The sequence below is a fragment of the Ciona robusta genome, chromosome 6 (assembly GCF_009617815.1).
Source record: "Ciona robusta chromosome 6, ASM961781v2".
NCBI classification, from domain to species: domain Eukaryota; kingdom Metazoa; phylum Chordata; class Ascidiacea; order Phlebobranchia; family Cionidae; genus Ciona; species Ciona robusta.
In genome coordinates this window covers 688,543-713,152 of record NC_143240.1, presented here as the reverse complement: position 1 = coordinate 713,152, position 24,610 = coordinate 688,543, and the positions used below count along the sequence as shown (strand labels likewise).

At 32.6% G+C, this 24,610-nt stretch overlaps 3 protein-coding genes across 5 annotated transcripts in view; 2 read left to right on the top strand and 1 right to left on the bottom strand.

The window, feature by feature from the left end:
• The window catches only part of LOC149734642 (SLIT-ROBO Rho GTPase-activating protein 1-like), a 38,972-nt gene extending 31,632 nt beyond the window's left edge, over positions 1 to 7,340 (top strand). For all 3 annotated transcript variants that reach the window (XM_089879885.1, XM_089879884.1, XM_089879883.1), the window contains 4 exons: positions 540 to 660; positions 1,442 to 6,740; positions 6,894 to 6,925; positions 7,158 to 7,340. In XM_089879885.1, the coding sequence (XP_089736011.1) occupies positions 540 to 660; positions 1,442 to 1,827 (507 nt within the window). In that variant the 3' untranslated portion in view covers positions 1,828 to 6,740; positions 6,894 to 6,925; positions 7,158 to 7,340. The remainder of the gene's footprint in view (positions 1 to 539; positions 661 to 1,441; positions 6,741 to 6,893; positions 6,926 to 7,157) is intronic.
• On the bottom strand, positions 2,840 to 5,362 carry LOC149734643 (trafficking protein particle complex subunit 3-like). Its single transcript, XM_089879903.1, has 5 exons — positions 5,223 to 5,362; positions 4,820 to 4,917; positions 4,305 to 4,404; positions 3,798 to 3,980; positions 2,840 to 3,241 (listed from the first exon to the last, which is right to left on the bottom strand). The coding sequence occupies exons 1-5, from the start codon at positions 5,262 to 5,264 to the stop codon at positions 3,122 to 3,124; spliced, it is 543 nt and encodes a 180-aa protein (XP_089736029.1). The 5' UTR covers positions 5,265 to 5,362; the 3' UTR covers positions 2,840 to 3,121.
• A 304-nt stretch (positions 7,341 to 7,644) lies between the features above and the next one.
• Positions 7,645 to 23,728, top strand: LOC149734641 (carnitine O-palmitoyltransferase 1, liver isoform-like). The gene is made up of 16 exons (XM_089879887.1): positions 7,645 to 8,244; positions 9,311 to 9,347; positions 12,324 to 12,433; positions 12,894 to 13,010; positions 13,864 to 13,937; positions 14,327 to 14,463; positions 14,965 to 15,104; positions 15,683 to 15,863; positions 16,089 to 16,187; positions 16,923 to 17,057; positions 17,582 to 17,758; positions 19,143 to 19,303; positions 19,839 to 19,905; positions 20,312 to 20,491; positions 21,065 to 21,224; positions 22,092 to 23,728. The coding sequence occupies exons 1-16, from the start codon at positions 7,955 to 7,957 to the stop codon at positions 22,199 to 22,201; spliced, it is 2,175 nt and encodes a 724-aa protein (XP_089736013.1). The 5' UTR covers positions 7,645 to 7,954; the 3' UTR covers positions 22,202 to 23,728.
• Positions 23,729 to 24,610: the final 882 nt, after the last annotated feature.

The following is a 24,610-nucleotide window of genomic DNA, read 5'->3' as shown; positions in this document are numbered from 1 at the left end:
TATTTTTATTTTCTTGTTCTGTAGTCTTAGTTTTGCATGCTTTAGGTAAAAAATAACAATTATATTTTCATTGTGTTAATATCAGCATGAATAATTTGCAAGTTTGTGCATGTAAGTGTTCTAATGGTGTCAAAAATTCAAAGCCAAAAATGGGGATAGCCTTTACCATAACACACTGCCTCTTAACCTTTTTGCCAAAACCAAATATTAAGCATAAATTATTGGTACCAACTTTGGCTGTCAAATTCCCAAAAACTATATTTCACTTTTTTTTTGTAAGCATATAATATTAAGATATTATTTAAAAAAAATAACGGTCTAAAAGCTTTGCGAAACACTAGAGTAGTACGTCCCAATCAAAGCAAATATTTTTGAACCACTGGGTAAAAAAACAACATAACCGCATTTAAAAATACATACCTATTTTTGGCTATTGAATTATAGGTCTTGAAATTTATAACTGCCTAAAAATAAAGCTACCAAATCACACATATATTAATTTCTGTGATTTCCGCTTACAAGTTCTTGAATAATTACAGCAAGATATTGATGAGACAATGAGACAAGCAATGGACCAGCTGCAAACATTGGACATGCATGGTCCACAGTCTCATAAAGCAACTCCAGATGTTGTATTAGACACACTGGAGAACAGAATAGGTGAGATCCGACTTGCCCAAGCCAGTTTAACCAGTTCCAGCTGGTTAAAACAAGAGTTATCAAGTATATGAGTACTAAAAAATTAAAAAAAACTTTAAACTAGTTCCAACTGGTTAAAACCAGAATTACCAAGTATAGGGTTACTGGTAAACTTAAAACTAGTTCCAACTGGTTAAAACCAGAATTGCCAAGCATAGGAGTACTGGAAAACTTAAAACTAGTTTCAGCTGGTTAAAACCAGAATTCCAAAGCATTTGGATCCTGCGAAACTGAATTGCCTAAATTGTGCAGTTTAGTATACATGTGACACACTTTTTAATCAATATCATTATTAATTCGCACATAATTCTGCAAAATTTGATAATTTGCATGTGGAATATGTTAACAGCTGCGGACACCTGGGGAAATGGTCTATAAAAAAAGAATTTGTATTGCAAGCAGTACAACTAAATTTAAAAACGCAAATTTTAAAACAAAAATTTTCTTTCAAATAATTTTGGATATGTCCCCAGCTGTTAGTATAACATATACAATTTTTATTAGCATAAAAAACTTATGACCACTAACATGAAGTAGTCAACATTTAAAATTGTGATTACCAGGTTGTTGCTACCATTGTGGACAAAAAATAATCACCTACGAAGCAATATACATGGTAACTTGTAAGCTTGCACGAGGTGTATGAAACACAACACCTGTGTTATAACGACTGTCGTTTCCCGGCCTCACGAGGATAAAGCAAGTTACATTCCTTTATTTATTTAACATATTTGATTGACAGGCCAGCGTAGCGAATCAACAACTGAATCACGGAGTAGTACACTCTCTTCCACGGACAGCAGACGTAGCGAGAAACAGACAACGCCGTCGCCGCAGTCAAGTGGAAATTGGAAAAGCCACATGAAAAGTACCTCAGTTGGTGCATATGACGCAAAAAAATCATTTATCGGAAAGCATTCGAAAAATAATAACAATAATAATGGAAATTCTCATTACCAAGTACCAACACATCGTTATCAAGGCATGGCTGCTATGGCTGGTCGCGATTTTAGTACATCTGCCCCTGCACCCCCCCGAGCAAATGCATTTGAACCCATACGTTCAGGCATGCCTTTCCAACAGAAAAATCAACCCTTGAAACAAAGCGTGAGGAAAACTGCTTTGTAATTCAATAGTTCCTTGCCTATTGTTGCCCCCACCGCAATATGTATATATACATACATATGTAGAATTATTTCATACATTATGAACTTAAAGTTAATATAGTATAACCTCAAGTCTGGTAGGTTGTTTTCGAGTTCAAAATCATGAATTACCACTATGTGTTGGTACCCCAAATGCTACGAGTACGAACACTACATATACATACACCGTGTTTTAATGTGATCCCTTTTTATCTGGTGTACTTACGTGTAAATAACATTGCGAAAAAAGGGTCGAGCTAAAACATTATCCTATTTTAAAGGGCAAGACGTTTTTATCCTTTATTTTACGCAGGGTAAAAAGTGACTGTTTCGTAACTACATAATCATGTCCTAATTCATGTTTTTGTTTTTCTGTTGCACTTCAGCCAAAAAGCGCTGTCAGTTTATAATTTCCAAAACAATTGCGTGGTACACATTCACAAACGCTTCATCTTGAAATTTACGCTACATTTGCGATTCTGCTGCCTGTTATCAAGGCTATTGCAGCCTGCTATGAACTCAGTGTTGTAACGTGGATGCACTTTCCGTGTTAACTTGTAATGGACGAGAATAGAGAAGTTAAAATTGATTATTTTTCGTGTTCTAGTTATAAAATTTAGTGTTAATTTTTAGGCTTCTGTTTTCAGGTTTTGATGGCCGCATTTTTTTTATGAGCAAATTGTTAAATATGTTGCCACATTTTGACAGTGAGCATGAGGTTTATAAAGTTGTGTACATTTATAGCTGCAGACTTAGCTTGGCAGGTCAACTCTAGTATAATGGTACTGTATTAATCAGGAAACATTACAACCAGTAAGTGGGTGTTTGTCTAACTATCACTGACTACTATAGATTTATAAATATGTACAGTAATAATAGTGTTACTTTCTTTTTCATTATTTTGTATTCGTCAATTCCTATATATTTATATCACAGGCCCCGTCAGCTTTATAAGTTTACAGACAGAAAACCTTTATAAAATCATACACAAAACATTTCATATTATGTCATTTTTATTGCACAAAACTAAAATATGTTCAAAACTAAAACAAGAACAACTAAGCATTGAATCTTACAGCAGTAAAATATAATTACTGAAATGTATATCTTCTTTAATCTCTAATTTAAGATGGTAAATTAAAGACATACAAGGGCCTTATGCTTTAGGCCTGAGTTTACCATTATGGTTCTTGGTACATTTAGGGCATATACTTTAGGCCTTTTGGTTAGTATGTCTTAATATTGAAAGTTGAAACAGTTTCAAAACAGTTTAATTTTCAGTCTTCCCCAGCAGGCAAGGCATCGGTTAATTTCTTGATAAATTTTACTCTTAATTCAGTTGTTGTATCTCCTTTCAAAGCATCTTTTACAAACCATGTTTCAACCTCTAATTGAAGCTGAAAATACAGAAAGAAAAGAATTTATAAGGCGTGGACTCCGTAGAGTTAAAGTAAGTGAAATATTGGTTCAATTCCATAGTAATATACGTTACTTAACCAAAATTAGCTAGGATAATGGGCCGACTTTGCCCTAAATCCAGGTCCCATGTCATGCCTCACTGTAGGATCTTACCCATATAGAATATAATACCAGAGGTATAGTAAAATGCAATATAGGTTTAATTCTAAGGTAATTAACCAAAATTGGTTAGGGTAATGGGCCAACTCTAGCTTAAATACCAGATCCCATGACATGTCTCACTGTAGGAGCTCCTCCATAGAGAATATAATACTGACATTTTCATTTGTATGTAAACTTAAACAAACTAAAACAGTGTCACAGGCAAAGCTGACTGCAGTAGGTAAATTTTGCTAAAATTTGTAAGTTCTTTATGCCTTGTCATTTCCCCTCCTTTTTAAAGGGTTATTTAAAAGTTATGTGGCATTGACTTATACCCATACCTTTAAAATCCATATGCAAAAACATTAAAAAAATAAATTTCCATACTCTTACCATTTCAAGAGCCCCTCTAATAGCACCACACAGTACATTAGCATAGTTTAAATCACTATGTCGTTCCGGTAGCTCCACAAATTCAGCCAGTGGATTGTTTTCCAGTATAAGTGAAAACTCATCATTTGCTAAGGACCAGTTTGTCACAACAGGAGTTATGTTTAAATACATTTTTAATGCAACCTGTAACAGTAAAGAAGAGTAACTTAGTAAACTGGACTTATTTTCGTGTGGCTGAAAAAATGGCTAGTATTATAACACGGGTGTTCTGTTTCGTGCACCTCATGACAGCTTACAAATTACCATGTATGTTTTTGTGAGTGACTGTTTTCTTTTTTTATGTATGGCTTTTAATTAGTGACTACTGAGTTGGAGCAATTGCCGTTAAGTGTCTTGCTCAAAGACACATTCGCCCACAATGATAGCAGCGACAAGCCTTGAACCCATAATCTGTCTTAATGGCGTGCAACATCATAGGAGGTAATTTTTTTACAAAATAAGTATCACCTTAGCAATAACATCTGCAGTTTCTCGTAAATCTTGACATTTTCCCAAATTTGATCTTGCCATAAAATCCTCCACAAGTCTGACACCTATGTTGTAACCCCTGCAAACAAGATTCGAAAGTTTATTCAATGAAACCCTATGTTGAAAACACATTTCGATTTAAAGCCAGCAGAAAGAGTTAACTAGTTCTATTTTATATGAAGGTGGGAGAAGACAGGACACAGTTAGCACATATAATAATGAAATATCCTGGTTTTTGTGGAAAATTTTTAAAACAATTTTATTTAGGCTCATGTTTGTAATGATTATCACAGGTTTTCCTAAATTAAAAAAAAAACAATTAATTTTGCCATTGTGAAATTTACATCCATATTGGTAGTGGGTGAATTTTAAGATAAAAAAACTAAATTTTGGGCACTTGGTACCATAATTTCAATCTGGCTGTCAAAATGCCAGCATGTATATAAGTTTTAAAATAAACTAGTATCCATTTTGCCTGCCTATTTCACACTTACATTTTATCAAGTTGTTTATTTACTTCTTCATCTTTTTCATAATCTTTAATCAATTGTGAAACCAGAGCTCCATATGTAAGCGTAAAAAGCTCTCCAACCTTAAAAAAATATATAACTGTCGAATTTTTCATTAAAATAAGGTATTTTTTAAAATAAACATGTAAATTTATCGTTTTTTACCAGCATTTTGTTTTTGACAGTATATTTTGCCTGTGCGGCAAATTTAGCTAATTATTAGCCCCTAATAACACGTGTACGGTAGGTATTACGATATTACTTGTGTGAATTATAACTGTAATGTGTTGCAAATTAGACCCTATGTTTTTAAAACGTGTCTTTTTAACTTTAATTAACGTAAACAAAAAGTTACAATACTCGACACTTTGAATGCATTTAAACTTACTAGTTTTTTGTTTTCAAATGCACGACCGGTAGTTTTCGACATTGCATCAGTTAAAATTATGGTGTGGTCTTAAATTAAATCTAAATATTTGTAAACAAATAGCTTAATTTAGCTACGAAATTGGTATTGCATTGCATGTGATATACCAAAATATTTCCCGAGATACAGTTTGCTAGCCGTCAAGCCCTTTCGGTATTTCTTGTGTTTAGTATCAGAGGGGCCCGCAACTCTAATACGTTACCGTTATGGCGATATTCTCAGAATATATTTTTTTCTATCTGCACTGTCCGTGTCCGGTGCGATTAGTGTTTATAGTAAGATATATGGTACTGTGGGGAAAGATGGGGCACCTTTGCACGTAATATCTAAATATTCTGATTTCGTTTTAAAGAATTGCCAACGGTCTATTGGAATCGTGAGGACATGGTTTTATAATTCTTTGAAGGTTCTTTGCTTACTACCCAATGGGATGAGAAAAAAAGAATGAAAACGCGGCGTCCTATCTACCCCAACCCTACTATAGGCAAAGAGATTAAAACCATCTCTTTGCCATGGTTTTAATCTCTTTGCTATAGGTATCTCGTATGCAAATCAATTTTACACAAAACTCCGAGGAAAGGAGTTTTATGTTTTAAAATACTTTTAACAGTCATCTGAACCGAAGGAACAGAGCGTTAATCTGGAAACATACGGTCAGAACGTGATATAAGAACGGGAGAAATAGGAAGATGCGTTGCACCGCGCGTCCGGACAGACGAAAAGTGATTTTGGCAACATCTGTAATAGGCTCTGTATATTACCCTTTTTGCATGGTCACTTTTATGCGCGTAAGTACTCGCATATTTACTCGCAAAAACAAAGTTAACACGCATAACGTCATAAGCGTTTGCGAGTAAATATTCGAGTACTTACGCGCATAAAAGTGACCATGCAAAAAGGGTATATATAACACGCGTGCGTGGTTCAGATTTATTAGGAGTTGTATTTTGTACAGTTGGCTTTTAGAAACTTAGCAGAAGTTTTTGGCGGTTTTATGTTGTAATTTTTAGGACGCTGCTCTTCTTAACTTACGTAAATTGGTTAAGATTATTATTTTATTTTTTTATTTAAGAGGTAGCAAGTTAACGTGTAGCATATGTGCAAACTTTGTTTGCTCTTTTCATTTGACATAAAACATCAAATTAACCAATAGGCCTATAACAATTAGAATAGGAATAGTAATATAGGGTAAGCAATGAAACGATATTCGTGGAACACGATATAGCGCTAAATACACTATAGTATATGCTACTATATTTTAATATTTAAACCAAGTTTGGACAATTTTATATTAACATTTTTATCAGAAACAATAAAGATGGCCAAAATTTCATTGATTTTATTGCTTGTTGTTGTCTTAATGCATTGTGCAAGTGCTGATCCATACTGGGGAAACACAAATACTCATATTCGTCGGAGAGTCGTCACTCCAACACCAGCACCTACTCCAGCGCCCACAACTCGACGCAGACGCCGCCGGTAACAGTCTAAATTGTCCCACGGCCTATACTAGAGATATCTGACTGTCAAGCACTTTTAAAACATTTTAACGAAGCAAGTTTAAAATATGAGCTTTAATACAACTATTTATAGCTATATAACTTTATAACTGTATTTTTGTTCTTCTTATAGATGGGGATGGAATAATGTTGAAGCTTCGGAAGGTAAGCAACCTATACTGGTTATACAAACTACTTTTTTTATAGTTTTACAGAAATGATTTGTAGTGCCATGGGCTAAGATAAGATGACGTTAGAACCTATATCCCATATTTTCTGATCGTTTTTTAAAAATCATGTGCCATCTTACCCCATCCTATTGTATTGTGTTTAAACGGTCATTTGTTCCGCGCTGGTTGTGATATGTGGAAAACTAGATGTTTGGTGTTATTTTCAGAAACCGACCAGGTACAAGAACTTGAAGATATTCTGAACGAAGAATAATTTGTTGTTTTATTGACCAATTTAAAGTTATTTATGCGGATTGACTGTTCGAGGAAAAAGTTTTCTGTTTATTGTTTGATCGGAACGTGCGGGAAAAAAGCAATTTAATAAAAGGCCAAAATTACGGAAATACAAATTTGTATCTTTTTTATTTCACAGCAGAGATATATAGGTCAGTTAATTTACCTGGCTCAGCACAATGAAAGCGTTCCCTTTTGAAAAATGAAAAAATCCAAAAAAAATAATCACACACAAAGTAACATACATGGTAACTCGTAAGCTGGCACGAGGTGTTAAACCCGTGTGATAGCGACTGTCGTTTTCCGGCCACGCGAGGATAAAGTAAGTTACATTCATTCATTCATTCATTCATTCATTCATTCATTCATTCATTCATTCTTTTGGATTTTTCTCGAAACGTTATATCTGGCTTTGGTGGCTATTATTTGCTCTCTCATTTCCCACTCTCCTTTTTTCTTTTTCTGTTGAGCTTTTTTCTCGCGCTCTCTCCTTGTAATAGCTCATTAATTTACTTTAGCAAGCAACGCCAGCAAAGCAAGTGGTACAGCAGTTGCATGCGTTAATGTCATAACATGCTGCATTTTTAATTTTCTCCGTTCCTTATGCGTGTATTTTTAAGCAGAATAAATAACTACAACAAAAAAATTATCGAGAGCATTAAAATCTTACAGAGTTAGGCTTAAATGAGGTAGTTTTCAGAATTTTTAGTCGCTCGAATTCCGCCCAAAAATGAATTCAATCAAAACGCCCCAGCTTTTTCAAGATGACTCTCAGATGCTTTACACCACAATGGTTGGAGTAATGATGGCCGCCATCTTTGCTGCTGGTTTCCATGACGACGTAGACCGTACCCTCACCCGTCTTGCCCCAGAAGGTACGTCATATCCGTTTCCGGAAGAAACGCGCCTTCCAGCTGCAAAACTAACGTCCGCAATCGGAGGATTTCTTCTTGGAGTATTCTTCTGGACTCTCCTTAATAAGTTACGATGGGAAATCATACGACAGTTGCTCAAATACAGGTTCGTAATTTCAGTTTTAGTCACTAGTGAAGAATCCTCTTGTATGCAGAAAAGGCTGGTGGAAAGTGTTAGAGGTTGATGGTTAGGGGGTTAGTGGTTTTAGGGGTTAGTAGTTAGGGGTTACTGGGTATCATAATAGGGGTTAGGGTATTTAAAATGCAGAAAAAAAATACTTTTAAAAGGCCTATGAGCGAAAATGAAACTCCCCATCTGGTATAAAAGTCCTACTGTTCTAAATCTGAGTTTTTTCCATGAAATTTATTAACAGTGTGCAGAATATGAAAGTTCCTGAAAAGATTATGTACATAAAACATTTTGTACATAGGCCTACAACATAATATATACATATATATATATATATATAATATACATATAAATTAACACATTTGGTTTTTAACAATTTTTAATAATTCTTATGTCAAACATAAAATAAGCGATTCTGTATGCTGAATAAACAGTACAAAAGTAGCATATGGTATACTTTCTATGCACACAGTTACAATTATATGTCTGTGACTCATGACTATAATACGTGACAATTGTAGTGTTCTATATAGCTGCGGGCAAAGTACAACCACACGCATGTGGTATGATGTCATTATTGTTATTATATGGGATGCCTTATCTCATATGTCAAATGATCTCTTAAAACAACCAGTGACATATGAGAATGCGATATAGGCTATTACTATACTGAGATATAGGCTATATATATATATATATATATAAGTTTTTTTTTCTTTTTTTTACATTTATGTGACTTATAAATGGTGACTTTTGACAGACATTTCAATGTCAGTTGTTGATTGCACTGTTTTACACACCGCAATCTGTTTCGTTTCTTGTTTTATTTTTTATTTTTTTATTTATTTTTATAAATTGATGCGAAAGTAGTAAACGTTTTGCCGCTTAGCTAAACCTATTACAATGCAAGTCATTACGCAACAATAGCCCATACAGTTTAAAAACTCTGACATATTATTGGAAACTTTTAACTAGAATGAGTTTCTTTAAGTACTTGTACTCTTTAATTAAAAACACATTTAATTATTTTCTTTCTTTACAGGGATTGGTTGTATTTTCCAAGAAGTTTCAAAACAAAGGTATCGTATTATATATTAAATATTGTCCACATAAAAATCAATAAATGATATAGTCGTTGACATAACTTTAAATTGGTAAATTCAAAAGAACCAGTGAAGCTGGTGCAATGAATAATTAAAGTCTGTGTGACTGTTATACTACAGTAGGACTTTCAAGCTTTTTTTAAGGCAGTTTATTTTAAACTTTTACGGTGACACCACGCTCTAATCCTCTAAATCTATTGCAGCAGCTTAAATTTAAAAATTGTTTACAACTTTACACAAAACATATCATTTTTTTTATAAATTACTAGTAGTTAGAAAAAGTTTCAGCACATTTAAAGACCCCAGCCTGTTTCACTGCAAATCAATACAAATTTATAAAAACGTTGGTTTAAAAATGTGTCTTTCAAGCTACAGTACATATACATATAATAATTATACATGTTTAACTAGGTATGTATAAACTTAGACACACATAATTGACATAATAGTTTGTTCCTTGTAACTTGTGTTTTAGTAAATAGTAAAGTTACAATCAAGTTTAAAAACCCCACATATTTAAACATTTCTATATAAGATATACATCTTAATTGGGGCTTTTTTTCAGTAATTAAATTGGGGCTTATTTTCAGTAATTAAATTGGGGCTTATTTTCAGTAATTAAATTGGGGCTTATTTTCAGTAATTAAATTGGGGCTTATTTTCAGTAATTTCCAAGGCTAAATGGTTTGCAATCTTTACAGAGGTGTTTGCATACTTAGAGGATAGGCTTTGATCTTTATTATTGTAGTTATGCTTGTTGTATGTACACAAATATTGGCCCACACATGTGTCCTTCAGATACAGTACATAATGCCTGTTTATCTAAGGGCATATAAAGCTACACTGTCCTACACCTAGGGATGCACTTTACAGAATAATTTAGGTATTCTAGGATATCCTAGAATACTTTATTTCGAATCTAGAATTCCGATTTTTAAACCCTAATTCAGTTTATTGACTCTTTTATAGCAGCCTTGTTGGATCATGAGCTTTAAAATGATCAAAAATTGTACTATTGGATAGTTTTTGCGTCATGAAATGTGTAGCAGGTTATGAAAAGATGTTGCGAAACGTTTACTCTCGAAAGTCCCACAAACACAAAAATATTTTTTTTTAAATTATCAAGTTGCAAAAATTGTTACTATAGTTTATGAGATGTCGTGTGATGACGTCATTAAACAGAATACCGAATCCTGTATTTAGATTCGAATACAAAAGGAATCGAATCTCACGGATTCGAAATTCTGTAATGTGCATCCCACCTACACCTACACAGATTGAGATATAGTACTGTAGGGTAAGACAGGACACCTTTAGCACATAATATCCCAATTTCCTGATCGTGTTTTAAACAATTAACAACGATATACAGGAGTCGTGAAAATGCAATTTTATAATTTTTTGAATGTTTTTTGTTCATTACCCAAATTGGAGGAGAATAGAATGAAAGGTGTCCCATCCCCCACCCTACTATATAAATAATTAAATATATAATATATAGTTTGTAACTTGTATTGCGGTTAGGGGTAAATAACTGTGATGGGCTATACTGTATGAATCTTTCCTTGATCTAGCACTTATATTGTTAAGCAATTTAGGCTACACTATAACAGATTACACCAAGTACTCCTAAATACTCAGCAAACAAAAATTATGTCAATACTATAGAACACCGTCTATTTATTAACAATTTAAAGAGTTTTGTATATATACGGCCTGTTCAAAAGTGTTTTGTTAAAAAAAAATTCGTAACTTATTAAGAAATATGAAAATGATTTATGGTACGTGCCCATAAGGTAATAACCAAGTAGCAACCTATGTGCTTAATGATTATTTAACCTTGAAATTACGAGGACAGAATTTGTCAATGTGTGTACCTGCTTATCTGTTTGACATATTTTTACTGATAAATATACGGACAAAGTAATGAATAATGAGAGTCACATCGAAAAATCAGGGGTGAAATAAGTTAATATATATATATATATTATTTATACAGTACTGGTGGGGGAAGATAGGACACCTTTAGCACATAATATCCAAATAGTAAATATCCTGATCAAGTTTTAAACAATTTAGTCTATGGCAATCGTGAGAATACGCTTTGTGATTCATAGAATGTTCTTTGTTTACTACGAAATGAGAAAAGAAAATAGAATGTCATAGTATCCCATCTTCCCCCACCCTACTATAGCCTATATAAAATTTACAACTTTCTAATAGACTAAAAGTGATCGCAACATTTTTGCACAATATAGCATGTGACTGACATTGAATAGGAAAAATGACGTCTGTGATGTAATAGTGAGGTTAATGATGCATAATCTTGTAAGAGAACAGACAACATTGTTACCGACGTTACCGTAACAAGAAACGTGAAGAAAAATTTACAATATTTGTCTAACATGGTCAATAGTTATTAATGAGTCTTTGGATTTTAATACAAAAGAGTTAATTTAAAAATGCATGTTGTACAATCATCTGAACACTTTTATTTATTGTTTCAGCTACAATATATAGTTACACCTAATTGTCTTACCTGTCTACGCAAATGTTACAGCACAACTGGACATGTGAAGTTGTGGTAATATTAATTAATGTATGGTGTAACCAGTGCCCCGGCCAGGGGGATTTAGGGTGTCACGATCCCCCCCCGCCTTTTAAACCCCCCACCATAATTACGAAAGCAAACGAAACATACATAAATATTTAATTATTTAATAAAGATTTGACATGTTTTCAAACCCTGAAACAAAAAAAAATTTAGTTTTCTTATTGGCAACAATATAAATAATAAAAATTATAAATAAAAATATATATCTATATAAAAATTATACAAAAAGTTTTTTAAATATTTTTTATAAAAAAAACAGCAAAAAGCAAAATAATTGTAAACAACAATATATTGCCAATTGGTGTTTTTGTGTAGTTTTTAAACTTACCTTTTTACAGTGTTGGTTCATAGCTTTGTCAGCATTTATACCACGAGAAAAATTTCTTTACACATTTCAACACGTTCTACCCCATTACCCCCTGCCTACACTGGAAAGCACATGCAGAAAGTAAGTTAATGAATGAATGTAACTTACTTGATCCTCATGTGGCCGGAAAACGACAGTCGTTATAACACGGGTGTTCGGTTTCATACATTTTGTACCAACTTTTGAGTTACCATGTATGTTACTTTGTGGGCGATTATTATGTTGGATTTTTTACATTTTTTATGTATGGCTGATAATTTAGACAACCAATTAGTGACCACTGGGTTGAAGCAATTGCCATAAGTGTCTTGCCTACCCACTAACATACGCCCACAGGCAAACGAAGAAAATACAAAGAAATATAAATCCTCACGACTCCCATAGACCGTTGTCATTTGTTTAAAACACGATTAGGATATTTGGATATTCTGTGCCCAAAAGTGTCCCATCTTTCCCCATCCTACTATATATTGTATATATATATAGCAAAAACATGAATTAATATCATATAGTTATCACATAACACCAATAATTTCTGCAGAATGTTACTGACAGTAGAACCGCTGGTCACTCCCGATGAATTCCAGGAAATAACAAAAGAAATGAAGGAATTTCTAAAGAATGAAGGTCCCATGTTACAAGCTATACTAGAGAAAAGGTAAAGTGATTTAACCTTCTAGTTTTGTGGGTGTGTCTGGTTTCAATGTTTGTTTTGTGATCTGTGTAATCAATGGCTCTTTGTGTGTGACTGGCTATATAGCTTTAAATAGTGGTTCCATTCATTTGGAAAATCATTTGGAATAAACCTTTTATTCTAAATTCTAATCCTAAATAATTCTTTTATTTTAAATTCTATTAAATCAATATTTTGGCAGAGCTGTCATTACTGCAAAAATCTCAGGTCCTCGCATTTAAAAGCCTATTAGTAAATTTAAAAAAAATTTAAATGTCCCCTTTTGTAATTTTTTTCAAATGACTATTTTTTTTAAGTGTACTCAATGTACACATTTTCAATTTTCAAATGTCTCTTTTGTAATTTTTTCCGAAATTCATTTTTTTTAAATGTAGTCAATGTAAAAATTTTAAATGTTCTCTTTTGCCACCATAAAGCAGTAATTCTTTACACTGTGCATAGGTCTACCTTTTGGCATAACACACCAAAAGTCTATATAAACCAAACTATCCCATTTCCTTTGCTTATAGTAGCATAAAAACTTGAAGATGCACATTACAGATAATTAGGTATTCTACAATATCCTAGAATACTTTATTCTCAAATCTAGAATTTTAACCTTTTTAAATTATAAAAAAATATCATTTTTACCCAAATAAATCAATTTATTGACACTTTAAGGGTAGCCTTTTTGGATCATAGCCTATAAAATAGTCAAAAATATTCTGTATTGTGCATAAAATAGTCAAAAATATTCTGTACGAAATTCTGTATTGTGCATGCCTATATAAGCTTTTAGAGTTAGAATTCAAAACCAACCAAAAATTGTATCCATTAGAGAGAAAACAGAAGACAATTGGGTTGCCGATCTATGGGACAAATATGCGTATTTAGTCAACCGTTCCTCCCTATGTAAGTACCATGTGTGTGTATAAATACTTTATGTAAACATAGGCGCCAAGCTGTAGAAAATTCAGGGTAGGCAGGGGTGGTAGGACCCTCATTCTTGTGGAAAATTTCACCTTATTGGTTGTAATGTTTACTAAGTGGAATAGGTCTTCCAATCTGCCACTTAAGGTTTGACGCATATGATTACTGATTAGTAGGGTAACTTAGAAAAAGTTGGGTAACATGAAAAAAACTATAAACTTTTATCATTTAATATATTTGTTATAACACAGGTTTTCAATTTCATACACCTCGTGCTTGCTTACAAGTTACCATGTATTTAATTTTGTGTGTTTTTTGGGATGAGATTTTTCCTTTTTTTTTACTTTACATATTTTCAAATTTTATTACAGTGTATACCAATTTCTGCACGGACAGTGCTATTGAAAAATCTGACCTTGCTGAATGTGCTCCAAAAAAGCAGAGTGCTAGGGCTGGCTGTGTTGTATACCATCATCTCAAATTTTATGAAATGATTGCTGACAGAAAGGTTAGTAATGCCAGAGCTTCTCAAACTTTTTTTAGTTTAAGCCAGAGCTTCTCAAATTTTTTTGCTCTAGACCCTTTTAGTCTCGAAAAATTTTCCATGACTTTACAAAAAAAACTTTGTAAAATTTTCTGCGATTTTATATTATGTGATAAAATTGAAACATAAGTGACTCGTTTGTCTGCCAGGTGTAGTGACCACGCTTATTAAATTTTACATAAGAAAATAAAATTATTTCATTTAGTATTCCATGTAATAGTATACAATTTCTTAAAATTTATAATACCCAAATATTGTGATTGTGTTTTAAACAATTAACGGTCTATGGGAGTTGTGAGGATACGGTTTTATATTTCTTTAAATTTTCTTAGTTTACTACCAAATGGTACAATAAAATAAAATGAAAAGGTGTCCCATCTTCCCCTACCCTACTATATATATGTATATAATGCAAGATTCGCTGCCAAAACTTTTTTTTTTAATTTCTAATTTTAATTTTTTCAGCTTCCTCCTTTGCTTGTACAAAACCTGGTCCCCATTTGTTGCCATCGATACAGATATCTATTCGCTTGTACCAGAGTTCCAGGCTTGGCGATGGACGAGTTAAAAACTTATGAAAATTCAAAGCATATTATTGTGATAAGGTGGGTGTTGATGTGGTAGATTTTTTTAGAGCACATATTGTCAGTAGCTAAAATCTTTTTGTATTACTTTAGTAGATTTTTACAGCCTGTATTGTTAGTCACAACAATTTTTTTGGGTGTTATCAAAAACGTTTTTTTTTAAACAATAAATTTGTGAAGGTGCAAATTATTAAAAAATAATAAAATGTAGTGGTAAAATGAGAATAATATCTGGCCCTTTTTGATGTTATCAAAAATATGTTTTTCCCAAAAAGGGTAAATTTTTATTTGGAAAGATGCAAATGATTAAAATTTAGTGGTAAAATTAAAATATTGTTTGGCTCAGTGTTAGTCGCTTGCATTGTAACGGAAGGATTGGGGGTTCAATGCTCGATATTGGTACTATTGACAATTTTTAATGGTTTGTTTTGTTTTAATGGCTTGTAGCACTGGGTGTCAGGGTAATACACCAACTCTGATCTAAATCTCAGGTTCCATGCTATGCGATTCTGTAGAAATTTGGCAAAAAAATGGATATTAAAAAAAAAATTTATATACAATTTTTATTTTATGTTTTTTTTTATATTTTTACGTATCAGAAAAGGTATCATGTACAAAGTTAATGTTTATGGATCTGATTCAAATGGTAACGAGTCCATTTTATCACCACGTGAGTTACAAACCGTATTCCAAGACATAATTGACGAGACTGAAGATATAACTGAAGTACAATGGAACCCAGCAGTGTTTACCACACAAAACCGAACACTTTGGGCACAGGTATGTATACAATTTCTGGTAAAAAGTTTTGGAAACACTAATAAAATTTGTTTTTTGTATTACAAAAAATTGTGCATCTAAGTACCAAGAAATTTTGTGTCAAAAACTATTTTATATATGTTTAGGTAGAAAAAAAAAAGTTTTAAAACCCTGGGTATTGAAAAAAAGTGTGCTCTGAATCAACACCAATGTTAGTAATTAATTTTGCTGAATCATCTTTTTCAGGAGCGAGAAAAATTGATGAGTCATCCTTCGAATAAAATAAATCTCTATGATGTTGAAAGTGCGATCTTGCATATCGCGTTGGACCAATCAAAACCCAAGGTTCGTAAGAATTTAAAAATCATCCTAATACAAATTTTTATACCTATGTATAGTAGGGTGGGGAAAGATGGGACACCCTTTCACTACATTTTCTCCTCCCATTTAGTAGTAAACAAAGAAAATGCAAAGAATTATAAAACCGTATCCTTACGACTCCCATAGACCGTTGTTAATTGTTTAAAACACGATCAAGATATTTTGATATTTTGAGCTAAAAGTGTCTTATCTTTCCCTCCCTACAATATAATATAATTATAACACCTGTATTATAAAGACTGTCACCCCACCATGTGAAGATAAATAGTTACATTGATTCATTCGAATAAATGTAGCTTGCTTTATCCTTGCGTGGCCGGAAAATGACAATCGTTATATCACGGTTGTTCTGGTTCACACACCTTGTGCCAGCTTGCAAGTTACCATGTATGTTACTTTGTGGTGAATATTTTTTAGATTTTTCTTTTTTTATGTGTTGCTGACAATTTAAACAACCCATTAGTGACCACTGGGTTGGAGCAATTGCCGTTAAGTGTCTTGCCCAAGGACACATACGCCCACAATGGTAGCAACAACGAGTCTTAAACCCATTACCTCTGGGTTAAAGGCAGGCACTAACCACTTCATCACAGCCCTCACTCATTTATTTGTGTTATTTTCTTTTCTTCAATTCAAAATTTTAAATATATATATATAAAAAAAAATATATATATATTTTTAACAATCAACTGTTTTTAGAATCTTACGAACGAGGCATGGACAAACCTGTGTGGGGGTGAATTCAACCGATGGTATGACAAGTCACTCACATGTACAGTATATGAGAATGGGTTGGCTGGGGGCAATGTGGAACACACAACTGCTGATGCTACTGTGAGTATTTTAAACTTAAAATCCAAGTCATTTTTAATTTTTATTTAAATTTTCTTTTTTTTATTATATTTTATTTTTGGTAACACTTTTTCTATTTTTTCTGTTAATATATATATTATATATATATATATATTCTTTTTTTGGTAACATTTTTCATTTCTATTTTTTTTCCGTAGTGTTCTTATTACGTATTGTAATGCATTTTTCATCACCTTTTTTATTTTATCGCTTTTAAGTCTATTCTATCATATGTGTAAAGACTTATGGCAAGACACGCTATGGTTCTTAGAATGCCACACATTGGTATATATATAGTATTGTGCGGTAAGGAAGGACACTTTTAGCACACAATATCCAAATATCCTGATCGTGTTTTAAACAATTAACAACGGTCTATGGAAGTCATGAGAATGCGGTTTTAAAATTCTTTAAATGTTCTTTGTTTACTACGAAAATGAAATAAAATGTGTCCCATCTTCCCCCACCCTGCTATATGATAATGTACATTTATTTTCAATCCACAGTTAACCAGCCGAGTTCTAGAGTACGTTTGGGCCAACAGCAAATACGACAGCGAAGGTAATGCATTCGATCAAAATGCAGTTTCCCACCCAATCCTGACCGTGCCTACCAAGATAAAATGGGACTTGGAAGAATTCAAACTAGTGATTCCAAAATATCTGACACACCACACACAAATGGTAAGTTTATATATTTTTATGTAGTAGAGTGGGGTAAAATGGGACAATTTAAATAGTATCCCATCTTACCTCACAGTAATATATGGGTGAGGTCTTGTAACAAGGCACACATGGGATTTAGGCCAGAGTTGCCCCATTATGGCAGACATAGTGATTTTATTTTGCAGGTGTTTTTTAAAGTTTACAGTTAGAGCGTATTTTGAATTTTGGCTAGTTTGGAAAAACTATAAAAAAATGTTAATTTAAACGGATAAGCAAAAAAAAAGTTAATTGAAATGTAATTGCTAAATTGGTGAATGGTGATAACGATTTAATCAACCAAGAAAAGTAACAAGTAAAAAAGTAAAATGGAGATTCCTAGAACATTAATCCTAGTCTGCATTTAAGATGCATAAGACAAAAAAGGTCACCCATGAAATTATTTATATATATGTTAATAATGTGCTGATAAATAGGTAAAACAGTGATTACCTGGTCTATTTTTAACACGCAAACAACCAAAAAGTATGTTTATTGTATTGTATTGTATATATAAAGCTGTTTTTAGTAAAATGATCAAAAAAGTGAAATGATTAAATTTAACTAAATTAAGTAGGGCTATAGAATAGATAATAAAAAAAGTAAATAAAGATAATTAAGAAAGTACATTCAATATTGTAACGTTTAGGATTAAAATATTGTTTCAACTTTTGACCCTTTGTCACAAAAGTATTTACTTTTATATTTTACCAATTAATTTCTAATTACATATTAATTACATTGTAATTAAAATATGATATCACTAACAACTAATTATGAGTGTGTATTTCAAGCAGTTTAAACTACATATATGCGTTCAGTGCATTAATTACTTACACACATGCGTACATAACGCCTGTGCTGATAGCTAAAGACTTAAAATTCTAAGAAATTGTTTGTCAGTACATATTCATGACGTAAATTTGCAGAAAGTAAACTTTTAAGGTCAAATATATTTGCTATATGACAGGCATTCAGAATTACTGTACAAAGACGTATTGTCATTTTATGAGTCAGATACATTATATTCCATGGACTTTGTACCTCTTTATTGACATATGGTGTATTGTATTATACTAAAGACTTGGGTGTACAATTACAGTAGTTTCTATTGCCAGAATAAATGCAATACAGTTTTATACACTTAACTTTAAAGTTATTTTATTTTGGGTGTCAAATTTAATTTTTGTGTACTTGTAATTTTTATCAAGTTCTTTGAAATGGCCCTAAGCTGTATTGTTTATATAACGACAGTCGTTACAACACGGGTGTTCATACACCTCCTGCCAGCTTATGAGTTCACCAAGTATGTTACTTGGCGGGTGATTATTTTTTTCATTTTTTTCATTTTTTTTTTTTACCACAGTCTCACAACCTGGATATGCATGCTTTGAAACTCATGCAAGGGAAAGGAGAAATCAAAAAATGCCGTGTGAGCCCCGATAGTTTCATGCAGCTTGCTCTGCAACTTACTTTCTACAGAATGCATAAGAAGGCACCTAAGACGTATGAAACAGCTATGACAAGGTAATTATTTTATTAGTTTAAATGACAATAAGAAATATAGGCACCAAACTTTTCAAAATGCACGGGAGGCAGGGATATTTAAACACACAATCCTATTAAACTTATATACTTTATTGATGATAAAATACAGATTAATGCGGTTCAGAAATAAAATATTAATTGTTCCAATCCGGTGCCCATTTATTTGTCTAAATTATCATTCGTACTTAAAATAAAAAAATAATCACCCGCAAAGTTACATACATGGTAGCTCGTGAGCGGACACGAGGTGTATGAAACAGAACACCTGTGTTTTAAACTGACTGTCAGTGCCCCCCAGCGCAAGAATAAATAAATTAAGTTTTTACAATTTTTTTGACAGGTTTTTTAAACATTTGTATTTAAAATAAAAAAATAATCACCCGCAAAGTTACATACATGGTAGCTCGTGAGCGGACACGAGGTGTATGAAACAGAACACCTGTGTTTTAAACTGACTGTCAGTGCCCCCCAGCGCAAGAATAAATAAATTAAGTTTTTTCAATTTTTTTAACAGGTTTTTCAAATACGGTAGAACTGAAACTATTCGTACAGTATCCATGCATTCTCTAGCATTCACAAAGGTAAGTACTTCATAAAATAATTATTATTATAATAAAAAATAATTTTATTTTTTATCTGTCACCACACTGGGGTCCTCTCGATCTATTTACAGATCAAACTTTTTTTTAAAAAATCATGTTTTTTAATTATTACATAAAAAACATTTTTATATTTTTTGTTATTTTTTTGTGGTGGATTAAAATGGGACATGTTATATTTTATTTTTTTGTCCCATTTGGTAGTAAACAAAGAATATTTACAAAATTTTATAACTGTATTAAATAACCAGCCATTAATATATGCTATTTCATCTTACTCCACAGTAAAAAAATATGCTATTTCATCTTACTCCACAGTACTATACTAAAAATTAAACAATTTTTTTTACATAATTTTTTTTTATTTTTTTTTATTGCATCATAACAGGCGATGGATGACACCTCTGTCAGCAAATCTGACTGCTTAAAGCATTTAAAAGCAGCAATGTTGCATCACAATAATTATAAACTGGACGCTATGAATGGTAGAGCTTCCGACAGACATATGTTCGGACTTTACGTGGCCGCAAAATTCGCTGGAATTTCACCAAAGATTTTCAATATAAAGGTAGCGAATGAATGTACTTATTTATGCTTGCATGGCGGGCAATGTGAGTTTTTGTAATACCATTGTTCTGTTTCATACACCACGTGCCCACTTACGAGTTACCACATATGTTTTTGTTTGTAATTTTTTTCAAACTTTGTTTGTAATTTTTTTCAAGTTTAGCTAACAATTTAGCCAAAATTCCACTTTTTAGTTAAATAAGGAATTCTATGTTTTCCATTTTTAATCAAACTGAAAGTGTAATCTTGCATCTTGTCATTTTAAATCCATGTGTGATTTTCCATGCATTATGCCATGAAGTATATTTTAGGCCATAAATGTGGCTTTTATCATTTTAGGCTAAAATTCTAAATAGTGGTTACACGTTACAGTCTTACTTTGTTAGATACAAAATCGTGGTATTTTATTTTAATTTTAAATATGTAAAAAACTCTTAGTGTAGTTTTAATAAAAAAAAACATAATTGGGTTCTGCTTCAAAAAAATAACCTTTTTTTTCATAATTAATAACCAATTTTTTGTTCAAAATTAATAACCCTTTTTTTTAAACTAAAACCCCAAATTATTTTTTCAGGTTTTCACTGACTATGATCAACTGTCCACATCCCAATCTCCCTATTTATTCGACAAACATTATGCTGATATTATTGGACTCTTCCCTTCTGGTGGCGGGTTCGCCCCACAAACTGAAGATGGTTACGGGGTCTATTATCTATTTCTCGGAGAAAACAGAAGTTTGTTTGTTTTTTTATTGTTTTAAATAGGTGTATTTTTATATGGGTTTAGACTAGGGCAGTGCTCTTCAACCAGTGTGCGCGGTGCATAAATTTAGACTCTTTTCTACAGTTTTTTATATGAATTCTATATTTTGCATCACTGGGAATCGCCAAACGTCATTAGTTTTACGTTAAAGCAATCAGGGGTGCATGAGTTCGTCGCAACAACTTTTAGGGGTTCACCAACCCAGAAAAGGTTGAAGAGAACTGGTCTAGGGTAGTCGTTCCTAAACTTGTTTGTATGCTTTACCCTTTTAACAAAGATGCTTATCAGATTTACCCCTAATATGTAATATGGCGCTCATTTATTAAAAAGGGAAAACAGCTAAAAACATAAGGTATATTTAATGCGACGGTTGTGCTAGCTTTTCAGCAACGAGTTGTTCAATGTCTAGTAAAGTACTACAATTGGCACAATTTTTTTGTCCGTTAACTAATGTGGTTTTTGATTGGTAGCTTATTTACCCTCTAAATACAAGGAATTTACCCTCAGGGGTAAATTTACTCCAGTTTAAGAAATGCTGGTCTAGGGTTTAGGGTTTAGAAAGTGCCCGGTTACGAGTGATTATATATGCAATTTTGTGGGTGATTGTTTCACTATGTGGTTGACAATTTAGATTTTAGACTACCCAGAAGTGACCACTGGGTTGGAGCAACTGTTGTTAAGTGTCTTGCCCAAGGACACATACGCCCACAATGGTAGCAGCGAAGAGCCTTGAACCCATTACCTCTGGGTTAGAGGCAGGTGCTAACCAACTGTGCTACGACGCTTGGCAGAAAAGTCATAGTGTATTCAAATTTTTCAAATAAATCTTTTATTTCTAGTGACAATACACATTACAAGCTACCACAGTTGTGCAGAAACAAGTTCACAGAAATTTGGTCAAAATTTGCTTCAAGCGATGGATGACATGAAAAAGTTACTTAAAAAATAACAAAATTTTTCAAAAGGAACTAATTTTTGTTTTTTGAAAATATAAAAGTTACAAACAATGTCAAAAGCCACGATTTTAGAGCCTACTGTTTAAAAGCCGCAGTTTTAAAGGATTGAATTATAAAGCTGTTAAATTAATATTACCAAAATCAATAAAATAGTGATTATTTGCAAAGGAATAATGCTGTTATTTGCAAAGATTAATTAATTTCATTGTAGGAATTGTTGGCTTTAAGTTTGCGGCTTTTTAAACTTGCGGCTTTCAATATGTGGCTTTAAATTCACACAGAACTATTAATTTCAACTGTTAAGAGATTTTTCCCGCATTTACAGTTCTATTCATGCAAAAAAACACAGTACTTCTTCATTATGAAGCATTATATGAGATTTTACGCGATGTAGCAGACACATTACTTTCATTTTAAGAGCCTTTTTCCAAAATGCATTATGTTGTTTTACAAAAATTGTTATTATAGCAATACTTCTCAACCCCTAGTTACTATTTTATTTAATTGGGCCACCCAGTACAGTGGTTTAAAAAGCCTTTTGACTCTTATTTTAAAAAACAAAGAAAAATTTGTATGCTTGAAAAAATTTTGGTAAAATATAGTTTCGGAAATAATTTCGTTTTTCGCTTTTTTTCAAAAATTTTGCTTTTAATTTATGCTTAATATTTTGGGTCACTAAAAAGGTTGAGAAGCAAATGCTTGAAAACATAAACCTATCACGAGATTTCAGTTTAGAAATTAAATTTTACTAATCCATGATTTTTTCGTATTTTCCTAATTCATTTGCACTTCTAATACTAAATTTTGAAAATATCAAAATTTAAATCTATTTGAGATTTAAAATTTAATTCAGGCCAAAAAATATCAATTTTTACAAAAATGTGTTCTGTAAAAAAATAATTTCTAAGTGTCTCTAAATATTGTACATACAAGAACTTGCAGTGTATGCCTTTTGCCCTGTATGTGTTTTTATCCCAATCGTACCAAACAGTGCTGATATACTAACATATGTGTAACCCAAGTACAGTATAGTACTGTGGGATAAGATGAATACCGTTATAATAATTTCCCATATCTCCATATGTGTTTTTTTTAAAAAATACCCCTATTTTAGCGCCGTAAGGTTACAGTTATCTAAATCTTTGAATATGCTTTTTTTGCTACCAAATTGGACGTTAAAATAGAATGAAAACGGACTATTTTACCACAAAGTATATACAAAACATTTTATTCTGACATGTCATTTATTTTCGAATTATTGCAAAAACGAACTACGTGTTTTTCTTTTTTGTGTTTTAAAATGCATGGCCTATTGCTGCATGTCAAATAGAAAACAGAACCCTGTTCAAAAGTTAGCCTATCCGCCCTATCGTATAGTTACTTTATCTAACAATGCAAATATAAAATTGTCCTTTTGTAACGTGTATAAAACGCCTTTAAAGTACATTAATACGCTTTAGCTATTCGATTTAGTCTCATTTACACTTAATAAACGTACCCGCGTGTGTTCGTATGCTTTACGATTGTGTTTGTTTGGTTATGGTATTTTACCATTGTGGGCGTATGTGTCCTTGGGCAAGACACTTAACGGCAACTGCTTCAACCCAGTGGTCACTAATGGGTTGTCCAAATTATCAGCCATACATAAAAAGAGTGAGAAAATGCTCCAAAAATACTTACCCACAAAGTAGCATACTTAGTAACTCGTAAGCTGACACGAGGTGTATGAAACAGAACACCCGTGTTATAACGATTTGCTCGCCACGCGAGAATAAAGCAAGTTACATTTAATTTCCAGAACATATTAATATAGTAGGGTGGGGGAAGTTGGGACACCTTTTCAATCTATTTTCTCCTACAATTTGGTAGTAACCAAACATTCAACGATTATTTATAAAACTGTATCATCACGGCTCCCATAGACCGTTGTTAATTGTTTAAAACACGATCAGAATATTTGGGTATTATGTGTCAAAGGTGTCCCATCTTCCCCACCCTACTATAATATTAAATATGCAGTGTGATTGCCTTCTAGTTCCCACGTTTCTAACTCTGTGGTTGATTTTTTAATGTAGTTGCCAAGTTGTATAGTACTATGGTGTTAGATGGGAGACCTTTAGCACACAATATACAAATATCCCGATCGTGTTTTAAACAATTAACAACGGTCTATGGGAGCCATGGCAATACGATTCTATAATTCTTTAAATGTTTTTTTTTACTGCCAAATTGAACGACAAAACAGATGAAAAAGTGTCCCTTCCTCTCCCAAACTGCTTTAATAGCAGCGCTCCCCTGATAGGTAATAGGTTCAAGGCTCGTCGCTGTTATTATTATGGGCATATGTCCTCGGGAAAGACACTTAACGGCAACAGCACCAGCCAAATTGTCCCTTAAGAGAT